This window comes from Trachemys scripta, chromosome 2 (assembly GCF_013100865.1).
Source record: "Trachemys scripta elegans isolate TJP31775 chromosome 2, CAS_Tse_1.0, whole genome shotgun sequence".
Lineage (NCBI taxonomy): Eukaryota > Metazoa > Chordata > Testudines > Emydidae > Trachemys > Trachemys scripta.
The window spans coordinates 142,666,002-142,686,277 of NC_048299.1; the positions used below are offsets into that span (position 1 = coordinate 142,666,002).

The window sequence follows — 20,276 nt, forward strand, 5'->3', positions numbered from 1 at the left end:
CTGCCTCACTCCGCCCCTTCCCCAAGTCCCCAGCCCTGCCTCCTCCCCCCAGGCTCTCAAGCCTAGGAGGGAGGGAGGGGAAGAAGCGGCGCCCGCGCCCTGGCCACTCGGAGTCTCCCCCTCCCTGCCAGGTTTGAGAGCCTGGGAGGGAGGGGGAGACTCCGAGTGGCCGCGGCACGGGCACTGCTTCTCCCCCTCCCTCCCTGGGTCCCAAGCCTGGGAGGGAGGGGGAGCAGGGGCGCGCGAAACGGCTGCTCGGGATCTCCCCCTCCCTCCCAGATTTGAGAGCCTGGGAGAGAGGGGGAGCTGCCGAGGTGCGCGAAACAGCCGATTCGCGCGCTGCTGCTCCCCCTCCCTCCCAGGCTTGAAAGCCTGGGAGGGAGGGCGAGTAGTGGCGCGCGAATCAGCTGTTTCGCGCGCCGTGGCAGCAGCAGCGGAGGTGAGCTAGGGCGGCTGGGGCACATTTTTAGGGGCAGCATTCTGGCGCCGGCCATGCCGCCCCTAAAAATGTGCTGCCCCAAGCACCAGCTTGTTTTGCTGGTGCCTAGAGCCGGCCCTGGCCAGAAGGGACCATCGCGATCCTCCAGTCTGACCTCCTGCACACCACAGAACCTCGCCCGCCCACCCCTGTAACAGACCCCGAACCTCTGGCTGAGTCACTGACGTTCTCAACTCCGGATTTCAAGTTACAGAGAATCCACCATTTTCACTAGTTTAAACCTGCAAGTGACCCGTGCCCCATACTGCAGAGAAAGGCGATTCCCCCCCAGGGTCCCTCTGCCACTCTGAGCTGGGGGAAAATTCCTTCCCGACCCCAAATCTGGCTGTCAGTTCGACCCTGAGCATGAGGGCAGGACCCACCAGCCAGACACCTGGGAAGGAATTCACTGTAGTAACTCGGAGCCCGCCCCAGCCAGTGTCCCGTCTCCAGCCATGGTGTTAATCGCCCAGTGTTAGCTGCCTATCTCAAGTCAGTTAAAAACGTCAGTGTGGACAAGCACCTCGGGGCAAAGAGACACAATAATAGGGTCCCTGGCTCCTTATGAAGCCCTCAACACCAGGCCGCCGTGAGTGTACAGTATGCCTATTCAGGGCTGGTGGTGTCTTATGCTCCCTTTCGCACTAATAGCCATGTGAGGGCCTAGGAAGTTAGAAAGTCCCCACATCTGCCTTTCTCACTAGATACCCTTTCTACTCGTCAGCAGAACCTTTGCCATGTTGTAATTATTGCAAAAAACATTCCCACCCCACCCGATCTTAAATTAACCACATTCTAACATGAACTTGCCCTGAGGCTGGACAAGTTGAAAATCCAAGAAAGGGCTCCAAGTAGCAAAACATCTTCCCTCAAGCCAGAATCGCTTCCCTTCCCTCCAGAGGAGTCGGATTGCTTTTGTTTGGCAGTGGAACAGTCCCGAGCTCTTTGTCAAACCCCTTCTGGTCTGATGGCATCACAAAGGGGCTGGGGAAAGTGGCCCCGTTGAAGTCACTGATCAGGAAAGTTGATTTCGGGGAGAGCTCCAGTCTCTGCAGGGAGGATCAGCCAGAGCTGCCCCCACCAAGTATCTGAGCTCCCCTTCAGCCAGCTCTGGGGAGCCCCCGCAGGGCCAGTTACGGGCTCTCACCACTGCCAAGCCCACCGTGTCAGTGCATTAGCTTTGAGATGCATGAGCTGGCTTTAGCATTCGCTGCTCGTGTTTCTAACCGGATGCTTCCCCCATTTGTTCTTTTCCCTGGTTTCTCCTGGTCCTGTCTCCCCTGGATCTCATCAAGAATCTGATTCTGGGCTTAGACTTTTAGGCGCTGAATCAAACTGGGATCTGAATCGCACAGATCCAGGGCCTGGGGCTCCAACGGCAGGAAAAGTGGTTTGCAAAGAAACCGACAAGTTGCCAATGGAAATGGATTGTCTGGAATGAGCCTCTCCCTGGGCATCTGTACTCCAGGGCCAGCTGCGTCTGTTCTGTTTCTTTTCTCTGGCCCCCTTTCTGCCATCGCTGCCCCAATCCCCCGCTCAGCCTCTCTTCCCGAGCTTGCCCTGCTCCTGTGTGTAGTTAGTTGTGGTTCTCAGTCCAGTTCCTAAGGGGATGGGCGTCCACCTCTCCAAACCATCCCAGCAATGGGGCACTAGCCTGCACCTCATCTTTGGGAAGCGTGGCTGCCTGCACCCCGTCCATCCTGCAGCCCTGCCCGCGGAGATGAACTCGGCAAGGCTGTGCGGTGGAACCATAAGGCAGCTGCAGCTAGTGCAATATGGTGGCCGCTTTGCTTCTTGAGTGGGTCGCGGGTAGAGAGTGTAGAAGACCCCTGTGCTCTGAGATGGACACTGGCTGCTGCTTAACTTCTGGGGGGAGCAGATGGAGTCTCCGGTGGGGCATCTGCCTGGGGGATGTCTCTGGAGTGCCACTGTAGGTAGGATCAGTGGAGGCACTGGAGGCTGGGGAAGGACCTCACTCCACCAGAGCCTGGATTTGCTAAGCTTTTGGGCCTGTGGCAAAGCTCATCTTCTCTTGGGCTGGGTGGCTGGGGCTGCTACCGAGGGCGGTGATCCACCTAGGCCACCTGCCCCTAGCAGATAGATCCTTTGTCCTCTATGTACCATAACGCACCACATGCGCTGAGATCTGCCATTGATACTGAATGACCAGCCTTGGGGCCCCGGGTCTTGGTAACTCCCGGATCGGGCAGAGGGCAGCATGATCCAAGCTGAGCTCCAGTCTCGGGACTGTCCCTCCAGCCCCGTGCCCCAGAACTAAGATTCCCAGGCAGGCTTAAGTGCAAGTGCTGGTGCCCGGACCGCCCAAGCATCACCACGGGTTCCTGGGCCCGGCTGCTAGTGCCCGATTCTGGAGGGGAGTCCTGGCAGCTCTGCAAGCCTCTGGAAACACATCTCGTGGTAGGTATCGTCCCGCAAACGAGTGAGAGGCCAGTCCCCAGGGCTCCATCCGGGCATCTGTTCCTAGAGCAAGGCAACAGCTGACGCTTGTGCTCCTTTGCAGTTCGTCTCCATGACAGCATATCCGAGGAGGGCTTCCACTATCTCATCTTTGATCTGTAAGTAGCTAAAGAGTCGCCCTGGGGCGTGGGGGGGTTCTGGGCAACGCGGCTCTTAATTCGCCCTCGGAACCGGCCATAGCCTAGTTCATTTGCTGTAACAGGGAATTCAGGACAGCTGTGTCTGGCTGTGTTTTTCCAAGAGTTTGAATTCAGTTCTAGGCCGGCTGCCCTGAAGCAGCTGTCAGGGAGGGGACTGGTGTGAGGGTGAGATGGGGCGGGGGGGCATAGGGTGGAAGGGGCTTGGGAGCTTTTGCCCCTCTGGGCAGGAAGGAGAATCCCGTTGTGACAGAACAGGGAGCGGGCGGATTTGACCTGGGAATGTTGCCTGGGAGTTACATTGAGTTACCTGAGCTGTAACCTGAGCCAGGAGGGGGGTGGGGAGAAGTGACACCTCCTGGCCGGGAGACTGAACAAAGGAGAGGAGGAGCAGAGGGGAGGGGAGAGAAAGTTGCTAGGGGGATTTGGGAGTTTCAGTTTTGGGCTGGGTGGTGCAATACAGGGAACCCCAGGCTGGGGTCTAAGCTCCCTGAACCCCCTCAGAAGGACTTAATTGAAGGGTTCTGGTTGTACCTACAAGCTCTGCTGTAGACTGCGTTCGTATTGTCCAATAAACCTTCTGTTTTACTGGCTGGCTGAGAGTCACAGTGAATCTCAGGAAGAGGGGTGCAGGGCCCTGACTCCCCCACACTCTGTGACACCCGTCTCTCCCCCCTTGGAGATTTGTCTTTCTCTCTGCTTCTCCTCCTGGGCTGGGGAGGTAAGATACCGTTGCAATTTACATTGCTGGAGCTCCTGCTCCTGGACCAGGACCCCATCGGGCTAGGCTTGGTCTTAGCATCTGCTGTGCCCAGAGGCCCCATTCTTCCCACTGCTGTCTGTCCGGAGCAAGATGCTTGACTCCCTCTGTTGTGCTAGACGCAGAGCAGAGAGACGGTCCTTGCCCCTAGGAGCTTCCAATAGAAGTCTAAGACCAGGGACAGCTGGTGGATACAGGCAGATGGGGGGAGTACATGGAAGCAATAAGGAAGGCTACGATTTTGTCATGGAGATCATGGAAGTCACGGATTCCAAAGACTTTCGTGACTTCAGCCCCGGCATCTGGGAGCTCCAGGGTCCCGCTGCCTTCTGCAGCAGCAGGGAGCAGTGAGGTACCCTCGCTGCTTGAGGCAGTGGGCCCCCAAGATCCCAGCCACCATGGGCAGCAGGGATACCCCACAGCTCCCAGCCATCTCAGGCAGGGGGGTACCCCACAGTTCCCGGCTGTCTCAGGCAGTGGGGTACCCCACAGCTCCCAGCCTCTGTGGGGGACCCTGGCAGCTTCCGGGCCACCGCTGCGGGACAGGGGGACCTTAGCAGCTCCCCATGCTGCGGGAGGGGAGAGGGCAGGAGGATCCCCCCAGGCCACCACAGGCAGCAGGGGGATCCCCACAGCTCCCCACTGCGGTGGTGGTAGGGGGATTCCCACAGCTCTCCACCGCTGGGAGGGGGCAGGGGGACCCTGGAGTTCCCCTTTGCCACTGGGGGTAGGAGACCCTGGAGCTGAGTCCCCACAGGTGGTGGGGACCCCAGATCTCCCAGTAGGGTGACCAGATAGCAAATGTGAAAAATCGGGGCGGGGGGTAATAGAAGCCTATATAAGAAAAAGACCCAAAAATCGGGACTGTCCCTATAAAATCGGGACATCTGGTCACCCTATCTCCCAGCCACCCCGCAGCTGCCCGTCCCTTCCCATTTTATCATGGATATTTTTAGTAAAAGTCACAGGCAGGTCACGGAAAATTCACGGAAGCCTGCAACCTGTCCCTGATTTTTACTAAAAATATCCATGACAGAACCTTAGCCTTAGCAATGAGACAGTATTGGTCAGCTGGGCAGGCGGGGTCTCCCACACTAGTGACACGATTTCGGTAGACCTCCCGGCGAATGAGTTTTAAGGAGGGATCGGCAGGTGGCTAAGGAGGTGGCTCTGGGGCTGTTTCAGGGGAGCATCTCCCAGCTGGAGAGAAATGTGTGTGTGAAATGTAACAAGGGGGCGGTGCTGGCTGGCACGACTGGCAGACCAGAGGCAGGACCGGTGAACGACACAGAGTGGGCAGGGTGGGGATAGGCCGGGCAAGACCTTGAAAGTAGCTTGTCTGATGCACGTGAGAAAAGGCTCCTAGGACTGGCCCCCGGCACGCTGTGCCCAAGGCAGGAAGGGCTAGTGGAGCCTAGCCAGATGACCACGCTTGTCTGTATTGCAGTAGTGCCCATGGGTGCCAGTCAGGATCCGGCCCAGCAGACGCTAACCAAAGCAGCCCTGGCCCCTGGTTTCTCTGAGGAGGCCAGGGCTGAGGCCAGAGGTGGAGCCAGGGCAGGCGACCAGCATGAGGGTTTTAGGCCTGGCGCCTTGGCTCCAGAGAGCCCTGGGACCCAGTGCTTTGTGCTGGGCCGGCGCGGCGCATCTGGGGGGGCGGCGGAGACCCGGTGTGCTGTGCTCAGCTGCCTCTCGCCTCGTTCCAGATATAGCAGCTGGTGAGCTCATCGCTCGGTGCCTCTGACAGCTCAGTTATATTTAGCTCTCCTCTGAGTCACGGCAGCTCCAGGTTCCCTGTGCTGGAGTTGCACAGACCTTGGCGTGTCCTCAGCCTGCTTTGGGAGGGGAATCAAGAGACACGGGTTTGCCCCGAGCCACTTGGCCCTGGTGGCTGAGCTCACCCCGGTCACCTGCTCCCCCCGCGCCGTAGGGCCGGGACATGGGCTCTTCACTTCCATGGCCAGCCAGGGCTTGAAGGACAGTGAAAGGGGAGGGCTTGCCCTGAGCTGAGGAGGAGGGGGACCGGTGCTCTCCCCGCCCCCCGTTACTGTATCCCCAGTCAGCACCGTGTCACAGTTCAGCAGGAACAGAGCTCGCGCCTCCTCCCAGCCTTGGCCAGGCCTGGGGTAGCCGGGATCTCCCCCCACAGACAGCTCCCTGTCCTGCCCCCCACAGCGCCCCCTGCTGGGTGAGGCCGGGGCTGGAGTAGCTGGGAGTTCCCCCCACAGACAGCACCCTGCCCCGCCCCCCACAGCACCCCCTGCTGGGAGAGGCCAGAACTGTTCCTGTGATCGCACTCGTGTGTTGATTTTTGCCATCCATTCAATTCAGGAGCATCGGCTCTTTCAGCCCCTCCTGGCCTGCCATGGCTGTGGGCTGAATTTGCGTTGGCTTCCCCGGGGGCTTGATTATCAGACAGACCAAAGTGCCCACAAGCCCAACTGGCAGGTGCCTGGCCTCCCGGGAACCCAGCCTGCAAGCTGCCCTGCCCCTCCTCCTGTCCGCATGAGGCCAGTCACACCACAAGAGGGAGGGGGAGACTCACCTAGGGGCTGTCGGGGTGCAGACGAATGCCTGTGGTTCTGTGGTGCAGAAACGTGGGGATAGATGGCGGAGAAACATGGAGTCGTCTCCCTTCCTGCCACATGGGAGTTGAGCTCCCTCATGTTGGGGCTGGCGATGAGCTGGGGGAGGCGGGCTGCCGGCAGCCACGTGGGCAGAGTGGAGACAGCCAGCATAGGCAGGCAGGAGCAGAGTGTCCCGGAAAAGCAGGGCTTGGCGATCGGAGAGGAGCAAAGAGGGATGGGGGGAGTCCAGCGAAGTGAGGGCGTCCTGGCACTGGGACCTCAGCCAGCCAGAGGGGACGTGAGCCATGGCAGAGACTGGGGTGGCATGGGGCTCCGTGGGCATCACCGGCAGGGACTTTACTCCTCTTATCAGAGCTTGCTTTGATCAGGCTCCAACCCCATTGCCCAGCCCCTGCCCTGTGGCCCCCAAACCTGGTATGCCCCTGGTCCAGGCTGATTATTCTCTCTATAAACACCTCCAGGGGGGCAAACCCCCGGGAACGGCAGAGTCACTGGAGCTACAGGCCAATGGGACTGGACTCAGTGACCCAGGATTTCCTTGCTGCCTGATGTCCTATGGCCGTGTCCCTCAGGGAAGGAGCAGGGCTGGCCTCAGTCCGCTGTCATTGACTCGCTGGGCTGGGCACAGGCTGGCACCTGGGTTCCTGCGTAGGATGGACGAGGGAGGAGGCCCAGGCCCTGCCTGCTCTCCCTTGCCCATTGCCAGGGTGCAGGGCACAGAGGGGCAGGCAGTGCCCCCCCACTTGGCACCCGATACCCCTCGCATCCCCGGAGAGGCACTGGGCTTCAGCTCACCCATACTGAAGGGCTTCCCAGTTGGCGTCGGGGGTGGGGAACATGGCAGCCGCCAAATCGCTGCTGTCTGGATGCTGGGGCTCTGGGCGCGTGTGCCATGCAGCCCGCGCTCTTTGCCTTGGTCATGCTGGTGAGCAAGGGGTGAGCTCTCTGGGGGAGCAGAGGGTGCAGCTCCCCACGCCTAGGGGATGAACACTGGGGCCTGGCTGTCAGCTGGGGATGGAGCCGTGGCCTGCTCTGGTTCGCCAGTGCCGGGCTGGCCCCACTCAGCAGGTGCCCCGCGAGGGGTTTGGGTGGGAGCCGGGCACTGGGGCCTGGGAATTGGGAAGGTGAACTCTGCCTCTCTGTGTTTCAGGGTCACTGGTGGGGAGCTCTTTGAAGACATCGTGGCCCGGGAATATTACAGCGAAGCCGATGCCAGGTGAGTGGCAACTCCCCACCCCCCACTTTCCCCTCCGCCCTTCTCCCCTTCCCTCCCCCGCTTCTTTCTGTTCCCTGATCCCATGCCAGCTGTACCCGTCAACATTAACCTATTCATGACCTGGACAGAGCCGGGGGGACCCCAGAGATATCGCCAGGTGATAGCCAAGTTCCTATGCCTTTGGCACTGCCGTGCCACGTGTCCTGCTGTCACATCCAGCACTGGGTCCCTCTGCTGTGGGTCAGTTCACAGGGCCCCTCAGCCGCCCTGGGCCTGAAAACAGGTGCCTACCCCATGCTCCCTGAGGACGAGGGGGAGAGTTGCGGCAACTCTCCCTCTGGGGCCCAGCTGGCTTCTGGGGCGCAGCCAGAAAGGCAGAGGGGTGGTGGGACCCCAGGCGTTTGTGCTTTCCTCTCTGGGGAGTTCACGGGGGGTTCGGGTCGTCAGGGGGACGAGTCTGGTCTTAGCCTAGTCCCTTAGGGAGCACTCACAAAGCCACCACACAGCTGGGTGCAGTTGCCAGCCATGCACCGGGGGCCAGGGTTGCTGTAGGTGCATTGGCACAGCAGCAGGGGAGGGGGCGTTCTGGATCAGAGCCAAGGGGTTGGGCTGGGGAAGAGGGCTCAGGACCGGACGAACTACTGGTGAGGCTCTGGCAGAGCTGTGGGGCAGGGCCGGGCGGGATGTAGGGGAGCACTGAGCTGCAGTACTGGAGTATTGTCCCAGAGCAGGAAGGGTGCAGTGTCCCTCCCTCTGGTCCCAGCCTGGCTGTTGGGGCCCGGCAACTGGGAGGACGCTGACCCTCCCACAAGCAGCTGGAGTCAGTGGGGCTTGCTTCAGCCATCGGGGAGCAGCGGGCACAAAGCAGCAACCTGGTAGAGAGCGTGGGGGACTGCGAACAAACTGTAGGGACAGGGCATGTTTGAGGGCAGCCGCAGGGCTTGGGGGCATCACTGACAGGGGCCTGAGCGGTGGGTTCCCTGCAGGGTCAGAGGCGCTGGTGATTGGTGACTGGTCACGCGTGGGCTCGGCCGGTAACGTGCCCGTTCCTGGTCCCGTCCGACTGGAGCGCGCTGGCCCCCTCCCACCATGTGCTGGTCCCCAGAATCTCGCTGTTCGCTGCTTGTCATCTCCCCAGCCCCCTTGTGAACTGGCCGGGGGGCCCTGGGCCGGGCAGGCACTGGGACTGTGCCAGAGGAGGTCCGATGTCCGTCACGCTTCTCAGGCTCAGACGGTTCCCAGCCGCAGGGACCTGGCCAAGCTGGGCTCTAGGTAATGACCTCACACACCGCCCCGTCTCGGCACTTCTGGGGAGACCCGGGCTCAGGGCCCCTGAGCAGCTTCATTGCCGTCCCAGGCGTCTGATGCTTTCCCCAGGAGGGGGATGTGGCCTAGGACAGCCGGCAGGCATCAGATCAGGATTGAGGGGCCGTGGCAGAGCTATATGTGTGCGTAGCAGGGGGCTGTAGGTCAGGATTGAGGGGCAGTGGCAGAACTCTGTGTGGGGAGAGCCCAGGGCTGGGCTAATGGGGTTGGGGCTGGTGGCAGGTGCTAATCAGTTTCCCTCTCCATGCAGCTCCCACCTCCCTGATCCCTGGGCTGTCAGTGGTGGGAGCCCCCTGCCAGGGGAGTCCGTGTGGGGCAGCCCCACGGGTTAGATCTCTCCCATGGCATTCAGCTACTCAGGCCTGTCCCTGCTAGGTTTGCTGACAGCCGGGGGGAGGGAGGGAGGAGAACCCCAGGGGTTTCCAGCTCCCAAGTTCTACCCATTAGTCCATGCCGCCTCTATTAAGGCTCCTCGTTGCCCCAGCATCCCAGAGGCACTGCCCTAGCCTTGTAGCCCAGCTTGCTTTGTGGGTGGCAGGGGAGGAATCTCAGGGTTGATTTGTGACCCAGCAGGGCAGCGGGGAGCTGCCCCCAAGAGGCCATTTCTGCAGATTCACTCCCCTGCCCATTGCCCCCTATTCACCAGAGAGCTTCCAACCCCATGTGAGGCCCTGCCCTGCACTCCTGTGGCCTCCCCCTGCCTCAGGGGGAGCTCTCAGACTGTATTTTGGCCCCCTGGGCACCCGCCCAAACCCCTGCGGGTGGGGGCCTGCTCCGAGCATCAGGCTGCGGCAAAGGGAGGCAGAATCCAGGCAGGACGTCCCAGTGGCCTCCACCCACTCCTGGTGTTCCCCTGAGGTGCGGTGAGGCCAGGCTGGGATGGGATGGAGCTGTGGGACTTTCTCCCCACGGAGAGCCCAGCTCCTCCTGGTGAGTCCACAGTTGGGGCCTTCCCCTTTCCATGGCATGGCTCTGTGGAGCGGTGGCTTCCCGCGGCTGCGATCCAGAGAGCACCCCCAGATCCCACCCCCACGCATGCCGAGGGCTCCCCTCCTCTGCCCTCACCAGCGGCGCAGCCCAGTGGAACAGACCGGGAGGCTCTTGGTCCGTATCAAACCAGCCCGATGGGGCGCTATGGGCAATGTCCACTCCTCAGAGGCCCAGGACTGGAATGGAGGGGCACGGACAGAGCTGAAGCCAGGGTGCCCAGACTGGAATAGCAGGGAGAGCCACTGGGCCGGACTGAGGTACATGAACAGAGCGGTGTGGTGCCAGTTAGGAATAGCAGCCAGGGCTGTGGGTTGGGGTTGAGGGGCACTGGCAGAGGTGGGAAGCACAGGGCTGGGACCGCAGGGGCTGTGGATCAGTGAGGAGAGCTTGAACCTGGGGCTCGTTGTTGTTGGTTGGGGGAGGGGGCAGGAGCTGGGCCTAAGTGCTAGGGCCCCACGCAGGACTTGTGGAGCTGGGATTCCTTTCCCCTTACTTAGCACTGGCAGAGCTGCGGGGAGCCGAGGGCTGGGATAGCAGGGTCTTCGGGTCAGGAGTGAGGGGCACCGGTAGAGCTGTGGGGAGGACCCGAGGGCTGGGATAGCAGGGGCTGTGGGGCGGGGGTGAGGGGCACCGGTAGAGCTGTGGGGGGGGACCCAAGGGCTGGGATAGCAGGGGCTGCGGGTCGGGAGTGAGGAGCACCGGCAGGGCTGGGGGGAGCCCAGGGCTGGGCTAGCAGGGGCTGTGGGTCGGCGTGAGGGGCACCGCTGAGCTGTGATGGGGAGCCCAGGCTGGGACAGCGGGGCCGCGGTGAGTCAGGATCAAAGGGCATTAGTAGAGATGTTGGGGGCGCTCAGGGACGTGCTAGCAGACCAGGCTGTAGGTCAGGCTTGAGGGGCATGGAGAGAGCTGCTATTTTGGGAGGGGGGGCGCAGCCCCAGCCCGCACGACCCCTGACTAGATAGTGGGGTCACCCTGCCAGGTCATCCATTCCCAAAGCCCGAAGACGGTGACCCTCCTCCCACAGCACCTGCAGCCTGTTCCCTGCTCTGCGCTCATTCTGGGGCTGCTGCACTGGACTCAGCCCTGCCAGCCGGGGTCTCTGCTCACCCGCTCTGCCCTCCGCACCTTGGGTCCCAACCGTCCTCTCAGGGGGGGGCTGCCCCCTCCCTCCCTCCGGCCCTGGCAGCCTGCAGTTCCTGGTGCCATTAACAGCCATCCCCCCCCCGCACACTTTGTGATAACCCCCTGTGGTCTCAGAGCTTTCACAACATTGTTTCTCTCTCTCCTTCTCTCTCGTCCCCCATCTCCACCCTGTCCCCACCGTCCCTCTTTGTCTGTCCATCTGTCCCTCTGGATCCCCCCCACCCCGCCCCCGTTCCCTCTACCTGCTTATCCCGGCTCCGGAATTTGTTCCCTTTCATGCATTATTTCGGTTTCCTTCTGTACATTTGATCGTCTCTCTCACGCCCTTCCTATCCCCCTCCCCCACCCCTCTCCTCATCGGGACCCTGCCCTGCCCATCTCCCATGTCTGCCCCCTTCGCCGCTCTCCCCGTCCCCCTCTCCCACCCCTCCCTGACCCACTTTCTCTCTCCCTTCCTCCCCGTTTTGTTTTGCAGTCACTGTATCCATCAGCTATTAGAAAGCGTAACTTACATGCACCACTATGCCATTGTGCACAGGGACTTGAAGGTCAGTATATGCCTTTCGCCCTCTCCTGGCGTCGGGCTGGGGGTGCTGGCGCCGCCCAGCGCTCACACGCCCCCCCCCTCCCCTCCCCGCTAGCTGCTTTTGATTTTTGGGGGGTGGGGAGGGAGACGATATCCAGCACTGGGGGCGTTTTTTTAGTTCGATTCTCAGCGTGCCCGGCCGAGTCCTTCCTGCGGCTGGGCAGGGCAGGCAGGTCTGAGGCCCTGGACAGGAGGCAGCACCCGGATGCAGATGTCCTGCCCCGACACCAGCACATGTGGGACCAGACACCAGCCCCCCTCCTTTCCCCCAACAATAATTTGAAATCTCAACCGGGCGGCTTTATTCAATTCGCATTTCACTGTCTCATCCCCCCCTTCCCTGCCCCCCTCCCTCTCTTTCTCTCTCTCTCTCTCCCTCCCACCCCCCGCCTCTTTCGCGTCTCTTGTCTTGTTTGCCACCCCTCACCCCGCCCCCGCATGGCTGCCAGTTCTGTCTCCCAGACCCGAGCACCTAGCGCTGGCTCCGAAGCCAGAGCTCGCCGCGCCCCGTCGTGGCCAAGGGGACACATTCTTCCCTCCAGGCTCCTGCTCACCACGGTCTCCCCAGGCCAGGGACTCCCTGAGTGACGGCAGGAGAGCTTGAACCTGTGGCTTGTTGATATTGTTGGGTGGGGGCACAAGCTGGGCTTAAGGCCACTCCGCACCCACCGAGACGCTCTGCCCGGATCTGCCCACGTTGCTGGCTTATGCCACAGTGCCCTATCCACAGTCCCCAGGCTACAGGGGAGTTCACAGGCACCTTCCCATGGGCTGAGAGCTGGCCCCTTCCTCTCTGAGCTGGACAGTGATCGCGTCTCTCATTGCTCAGCCCCAGCTAGGGTGACCAGACAGCAACTGTGAAAAATCGGGACAGGGGGTGGGAGGGTAGGTAATAGGCACCTATATAAGACAAAGCCCCAAATATCGGGACTGTCCCTATAAAATTGGGACATCTGGTCACCCTAGCCCCAGCCCCTCTTCCCTTCTGTCCTGGGTGGCCTCCTTGGTCCCTGTGCTGCGGTTTGGAAGAGCCCCCCAGTGCCAGGGAAGAAGGAGGCCTGAGCGAGGCTTTTTGCTGCCAGGATGCAGATGCCTGCTCATATGCTGGGTGAATGCCTGCTCATATGCTCAATGGGGCTTGAACCAGTGACCTCCAGAGCTACGTGCAGGAGCTGCTACTGTGTGGGCCGAAGAGCCAGGGCGCCCTTACTGGGGCAGGCCCGGGGCAGGGACTCTATAGCGCCCCTGGACCAATGGGTTATGTCAACACAGTGCCAGGGGATCCCCTGTGGGGCTCCAGAGTGGGCAGCCCCAGGCAGCGGTGCCCTCTCCCTGCATAGGGAAGGGTGGTCCATGCCGGGCCGTACCTTGCTGGGCTCACCTGCTGGAGAAGGATTGGGGGAAGTTCCTGCGCTGGGACTCTGCGTATGGGGCAGGTGGGCAGCCGGAGGCCATTAGGGACCCTATCCTCAGGGCAGCTCGGGGACAGGCCCCCATTGACTCAATCCTGATCATGTGGCCCTAACATTCCAGGGGAGACAGCTGGGGGCCCCCTCCAATGCAGACATTCCGGGCAGTAAAGTCCCAACCTCTCCCCGGGGTAAGAACCCCATGGCAGCAGCTGTTCTGCCCATGGGAGAAAAGGGCCGAGGGATCCTGGCCGTGCGAATGGGTCCGGGTGGGAGGCGCAGGGAACCCAGCTGTGTGAGTGGGCCCAGGTGGGAGGCGCAGGGATCCTGGCCGTGCGAGTGGGCCCAGGTAGGGTTGCCAACTTTCTATTTGCACAAAACCAAACACCCTGGCCCCACCCCTTCTCTGAGGCCCCACCCTACACTCACTCCAGGCCCCCTCCCTTGGTTGCTCACTCTCCCCCACACTCACTCACTTTCACTGGGCTGGGGCAGGGAGTGGGGTGCAGGAGGGGGGGAGGGCTCCTGATAGGGGTCTGCGCTCTGGGGTGGGGCTGGGGATGAGGAGTTTGGGTTGCAAGAGGGGGCTCTGGGCTGGGGCCGAGGAGTTTGGAGTGCGGGAGCAGGCTCAGGACTAGGGCTAGGGCAGGGGGTTGAGGTGTGGGAGGGGGTGCAGGCTCCAGCTGGGGGTGCAGGCTCTGGGATGGGGCCGAGGATGAGGGGTTTGGGGTGCAGGAAGGGGCTCCGTGCTGGGGCTTAGGGGTGCGGGCTCTGGGAGGGGGCTCAGGGCTGGGGTAGAGGGTTAGGGTATGGGGGGTGGGCTCTGTGAGGGAGTTAGGGTGTGCAAGGGGGTTCCGACCTGGGGCAGGGAGTTTGGGGTGCAGACTCTGGCTGGGCAGCGCTTACCTTAGGCGGCTCCTGGTTGGTGGCACAGCATGGCTAAGGCCTGCCCTGGCTCTGTGCTGCTCCCGGAAGAGGCTGGATGTCTCTGCCCACACCCGCAGGTGCCACTCCCGCAGCTCCCATTGGCCGCAGTTCCTGGCCAATGGGAGCTGCGGAGCCAGCGCTGAGAGCGGGGGCAGCACGCAGAGCTTCCCTGATCACCCCTGCAACTAGGGGCTGGACGTACCAGCCGCTTCAGGGAGCTGCGCAGATCCAAGGCAAGCAGGGAGCCTGCCTTAGCCCTGCTGTGTCGCCGACCGGGTCCCTTTTCAACCGGGCGTTCCGGTCAAAAACCGGCCGTGCGAACGGGCCCGGGTGGGAAGCGCGGGGATCCCGGCCATGCAAACGGGCCTGGGTGGGAGGCGCGGGGATCCTGGCCAAGCGAATGGCCTGTTGCAGTCCACAGTAAGCATAGGGAGGACAGCACAAAGCACCGAGCCAGTGCGTGACTCATAGTCTCTGCAGTCTTCTTGTCTTCTGCACTAACTCACTTACCAGCTCAGTGACCTGAATCCTAGCAGAGGGAAGACCCAGGGCCCTGCAGTGTCTGCCCCTCCCAAGTCCCCCCCTCCGGGGGAGAAGGACAGCCTGTCCATGTAAACAGGCAAGCAGGCGAGATCGGACCATTTAACACTACTTCCCTGCAGAACCCGCAAGCACAGGACCTCCCTTTCCCTCCCCGGGGCACATGCCCCCTCCATGCTGAGGCTATGGGGTTCTGCCCCTCTCCTGAGCTCCAAGTACCCGGGGTCCTGCCCCTCCCCTGCTGAGACCCAAGTGCCTGACTGCCTGCAACTCCCCTGGCCCCTTCCTTCCACACCAAATTCGTTCTCCAAAAGGAAAAATCAAGGGGAGAAAATCTAGCCCCAGAGCAGGCACCTGTCCAGCTAGCCAATCCGCTCCGAGCAGCCAGAATAACTTAGCAACCATGCGGAGAGCTTGGCAACCGGAGCAGCTGCACCAGAAAACCTTCAAAATACTAATGAGCTGGGCCGGAGCCCTCTGCAGTGTGATCGCCCGCCCCGGGGAAGCCGGCTGGCCGCACAGCGATGGCAGCTGGGCAGAGCCTGACCACGCACTCAGGCCAGCATGCAATGGGGCCAGTGGGCAAACCATGACCCCCAGAAGGGCAAGGACAGTGCCAGAGATGCTCAATTCACCCTCCCGAGAGCGGGGCCCTCCCTGTGGAAGGGAGCACCCAGTAAACACCAGCAAGTGTCACCAGCCGCAATGTGAGACTGCTCTAAGCTCTGCTCTCCAACCGGGCCCAGTGCACAGCCGGGGCTAGCGGAGCGATGGTTGCAGCTCCCTCTGGACCCCTGAATTCCCAGAGCCGGGCATGGCAGATCTCCCTGAACTCACAGTGTTTTTTCCACCATTCCACCATGCAGCAGAAAACTGAGGGCAGGCTAGGAGGAAACCCACTTGCCCCCACCCATTTCGAATGCAGAGGCGTCACACAGCTGGGATCCTTCATGCATTCTAAACGCGGGGCCCGACACGTCGCAAACTGGGCCCTGTGTCTCTGATGCCGTCTCCAAGGGAGAGGGAGGAGGGTATCTCTGCTAGCGTGTCAGATTTCCCCCATGTGCTGCTTCAAGGAAATACCCTCCTAGAAGCAGAACAGTTGGGCGAGGATGCAAGCTCATCTAGTTGCCCCTTGTCCAGGGAGGAGCTGGTTTCATGCAGATACATAGATCACTGTGATCGTCGTGGATGACACTAAGCTGCAGGGAGAGGTAGATACACTGGCGGGTAGGAATAGGGTCCAGAGTGACCTAGACAGATTGGAGGATTGTGCCAAAAGAAATCTGATGAGGTTCAACAAGGACAAGTGCAGAGTTCTGCACTTTGGATGGAAGAATCCCATGCACTGCTACAGGCTGAGGACCAAATGGCTAAGCAGCAGTTCTGCAGAAAAGGATCTGGGGATTACAGTGGATGAGAAGCTGGATGAGAGTCAGCAGTGTGCCCTTGTTGCCAAGAATGCCAATGGCATATTGGGCTGCATTAATAGGAGCATTGCCAGCAGATCAAGGGAAGTGATTATTCCCCTCTATTCGGCACTGGTGAGGCCACATCTGGAGTACTGTGTCCAGTTTTGGGCCCCCCACTACAGAAAGGATGTGGACAAATTGGAGAGAGTCCAGCGGAGGGCAACAAAAATGATCAGGGGGCTGGGGCACATGACTTATGAGGAGAGGCTGAGGGAACTGGGATTGTTTAGTCTGCAGAAGAGAAGAATGAGGGGGGATTTGATAGCTGCTTTCAACTATCTGAAGCGGGGTTCCAAAGAGGATGGAGCTCAGCTGTTCTCAGTGGTGGCAGATGACAGAATAAGGAGCAATGGTCTCAAGTTGCAGTGGGAGAGGTCTAGGTTGGATATTAGGAAACACTATTTCACTAGGAGGGTGGTGAAGCACTGGAATGGGTTCCCTAGGGAGGTGGTGGAATCTCCATCCTTAGAGGTTTTTAAGGCCCGGCTTGACAAAGCCCTGGCTGGGATGATTTAGTTGGTGTTGGTCCTGCTTTGAGCAGGAGGTTGGACTAGATGATCTCCTGAGGGCTCTTCCAACCCTAATCTTCTATGATCATCTGGTCTGAGCTGCTGTAGGACACGGGCCATGGAACTTCCCCCATAATAATTCCTAGAGCAGATCTTTTAAAGAAACAGTGAGTTTTGATTTTAAAATAGTCAGTGATGGAGAATCCACCACGACTTGTGGGAAATTGTCCCAACAGTTAATCACTCTGACTGTTAAAAATGTACGCCTTATTTCCAGTCTGACTTTGTCTAGCTTCAACTCCCAGCCATTGGATCATGTTAGACCTTCCTCTGCTAGACTGAAGAGCCTGTTATCAAATATTGGTTTCCCATGTAGGTACTGACAGACTGTAATCAAGTCACCTCTTAACCGTCTGTTGAGCAAAACAGATGAAGCTCCTTGTGTCTCTCACTCTGCCGGGTTTTCTAATCCTTTAATCATTCTCGTGGCTCTTCTCTGCTCCCTTTCCAATTTATCGACATCCTCCTTGAATTGTGAGCACCAGAACTGGGCGCCGGATCCCAGCAGCAGTCGCACCAGTGCCAAACACAGAGGTGAAATAACCTCTCTGCTCCTACTTGAGATTCTCTTGTTTATGCATCCCAGGATCGCATTAGCTGTTTTGGCCACAGCATCACATGGGGCGCTCACGTTCTGCTGATTATCCACCGTGACCCCCAAATCTTTTTCAGAGTCACTGCTTCCCAGGATAGAGTCCCCCATCCCGTATGGCCTAAATTCTTTATTCCTACCCGTGTACATTTACTCATACTGTTTCCTTGCACCCAGTTTACCAAGCAATCCTGATCTCTCTGTGTCAGTGACTTGTCCTCTTCATTATTTACCACTCCTCCAAATTTTATATCATCTGCAAACTTTATCAGTGATGGGTTTGTTTTTTTCTCCACATCATTGAGTAAAAAATGTAAAATAGTCCCTGCAGGACTGCGCTAGAAACACACCCGCTTGATGACAATTGTCCGTTTACAATTACATTTTGTGACTTATCAGATGGCCAGTTTTGAATCCATTTCATGTGTATCATGTTAATTTTAGACTTCTAGTTTTGTAATGAAAATGTCATGCAGTACGAGGTCAATTGCCTTACTGTATCCAAGTATATTACATCAATGTTATTACCCTCATCAAAAAAAGATATCAAGTTAGTTTGACAAGATATTTTTCCGTAAACCTGTGTTGATTTGCATTAATTACATTATGCTTCTTTAATTCTTTATTAATCGAGTCCTGTATCAGCCACTCCATTATCTTGCCCAGGATCGATGTCAGGCTGATAGGCCTATAATTGCCCAGGTTGTCCCATTCACCATTTTTAAAAATTGGCACAACATTAGCTTTTTTTCTAGTCTTCTGGAATTTCCCCAGTGCTCCAAGACCTATTGAAAATGAACATTAATAGGCCGGCAAGCTCCTCAGCCAGCTCTTTTAAAACTCTTGGATGCAAGTTTTCTGAATTTTCTGATTTAAAAATGTCCGACTTCAGTAGCTGTTGTTAAATGTCTTCCTGAGATACCAGTGGAATGGAAAGCCTGTTATTATCATCACTATATGATGAGACTACATCATCTATTTTTTCCTCCCAATACAGAACAGAAATATTTATTGAACACTTCTGCCTTTTCTGCATTATTAGTGATAATTCTATCATTTCCATCTAGCAATGGACCAATTCCATTGTCAGGATTCTTTTTGTTCCTAATATATTTTTTAAAAACCTCCTTATTGTCCTTAACTCTGCTGGCCATAGATTTCTCCTTGTGTCCCTTGGCTTCCCTTATCAATTTTCTACAATTCCTAACTTCCAATTAATATTTATTACTGTCAACTTCCCCTTTTTTCCATTTATATACATATTGGTTCTCCTAGGCTTTGTCCAGCCTGGTCTTAAGATGTCCCAAGTGAGGGGGCTCCCAACCCTTCCCAGGGAAGACCTTCCATGCCAGGAAGCATTTCCTGATTTTCAGCCAGAGCTCATCCCCATATGCCTAATTCAAGCCCCTGGCCATCCCTGGACCGTTCCTCCCCTCCTTGCCATGCGCATCCTTTTGTGGGTGTAAATGGCACCCCGTCCCCTGGGTCATCTGTTAACCAGTCAGGACATTTTTCATTCTTTCCCTCCAAGTCAGTCACCTCAGGTCTGGGGGCCTTTGAGTTTGTGACTCAATTCAAGGCCCTGACTGAAGCCCGTGGATGATGGGTCCATTCCATCAACGTTCGACGTTTGCATTCAGCGTGCTCTGCGTCTTTCCCCTTGCAGAGGGACACTCTTGGCTTGGCTTGGAAGAGGAGGCTGTGTGAGGGCAGGGTGATTGTTCAATCCCCTCTAGCCCTCAACCTATTTTCCACCATCCACACTCACCTGCAAGCAGACGCCTGAGAAGACAGAAGGGGTCTGCTCTGCGTTCAGAAGTCCAATGGGCTCCACGTTGGCAACGCACAGAGACGAGGACCCCTGGATGAGATTCCCCTGCACCCAGATGTTCCCAGGGAGGGGCCCCTCTTTCCAATGCCATGGGAGAAGAGCCTTTTCTCCAAGAACAGGAGCCCACAGCAACCAGAACTCCAAAGATCACTGGGAATCGGTCCTGGAAAAGAACTGGAAACCAAGGCGGTCTAGGACAGCTTATGGGCCAGACATGAGTGCCTGCTCTGGGCTGGGAGGAGCATGCAAAAAGGTCTAAGTGCCCCAAACTCACAAGCTCGAAAGGACAGTGTCTGCTCTGGGGCCGAGTGGTGGCGACATCACTATTGGTTCCTGCGGTGTACCTGGACCGTGGGATCGGATGCCGAGGGGCGAGGCTTGGCGTGGCTGTTACGAAAAGGGTTGGCGAGTGGGGCCCTCGCCCAGGGTGAGGTGGTTATCGCAGGGCAGGCTGGGGGGCCACAGATCAGAGACAGTGATGGGGGGAGGTTTGCAGGGGCTGAAGACAAGCCATTCCCAGCATTTCTGTAGGGCCTACACAAAACGTGCTCCTGAGCTCCCTTCCTGCTGACCCCGTAGCCATGAGCTGAGCCCCAGCTCCTAAGAGACTGCGAGGCGCAGGCCCTGTATTAAAATCTCCTTGCCCCAGTGTCTCTCAGCGTGAGGGCATCCGGCTCGGGCTCTCCTCAGTCGCTCACGGGAATACTACACGTCCGGGCAGTGCTTGGCCCGGAGCTGAATGCTCCCATCTCTGCGCTGGGCAGGGAGCGGATCCACGCTGGAATCGGGAGGAGACTTGGGAGCTGAGGCTGGGCAGGGGGCAGCGGGTGACGATCGCTGGTTATTTTGGACTGGGCTGGCCCCTCGCAGAGCTTCAGGCCGAGATGGGCCCTGCCCTACATCAGATCAGTGACCACTGTGCATTGGGTGGTTTGGACAGGCCTGGTGGCTGGCGAGGTAGGAGTGGAGCGCAGCTGGGCTGGCTGGTTGGTCACTTGCAGGGGAAGTAGGTGGGCAGAAATTCAACAGGCCCAAGGTCTCGGTTCTGCTGTAGCTACCAAGGTGCATCAGGGCCGGGAAGCAGGGGCAGGAGGTACAGACAGCCAGGCCAGGGGCCAGCTGTATCCCTGCTGCTGTCTGTCCTCTTTCAGGAGGGCACCGCGGGGTGGGTCTCCAGTGGGTGGCCTCGTGCCACGTTTGGTACTGCTTCCTCCCTGATGGAATGGGCTGAAGG

General features: G+C 58.8%; 1 protein-coding gene across 1 annotated transcript in view; it reads left to right on the top strand.

Annotated features, from left to right (window-relative positions):
* CAMK2B (calcium/calmodulin dependent protein kinase II beta) overlaps positions 1-20,276 on the top strand; it is a gene marked incomplete in the record, with an annotated part of 141,002 nt that overhangs the window by 61,447 nt on the left and 59,279 nt on the right. The window contains 1 exon segment of the mRNA XM_034761678.1: positions 7,592-7,657. Coding sequence (XP_034617569.1) covers positions 7,592-7,657 — 66 coding nt within the window.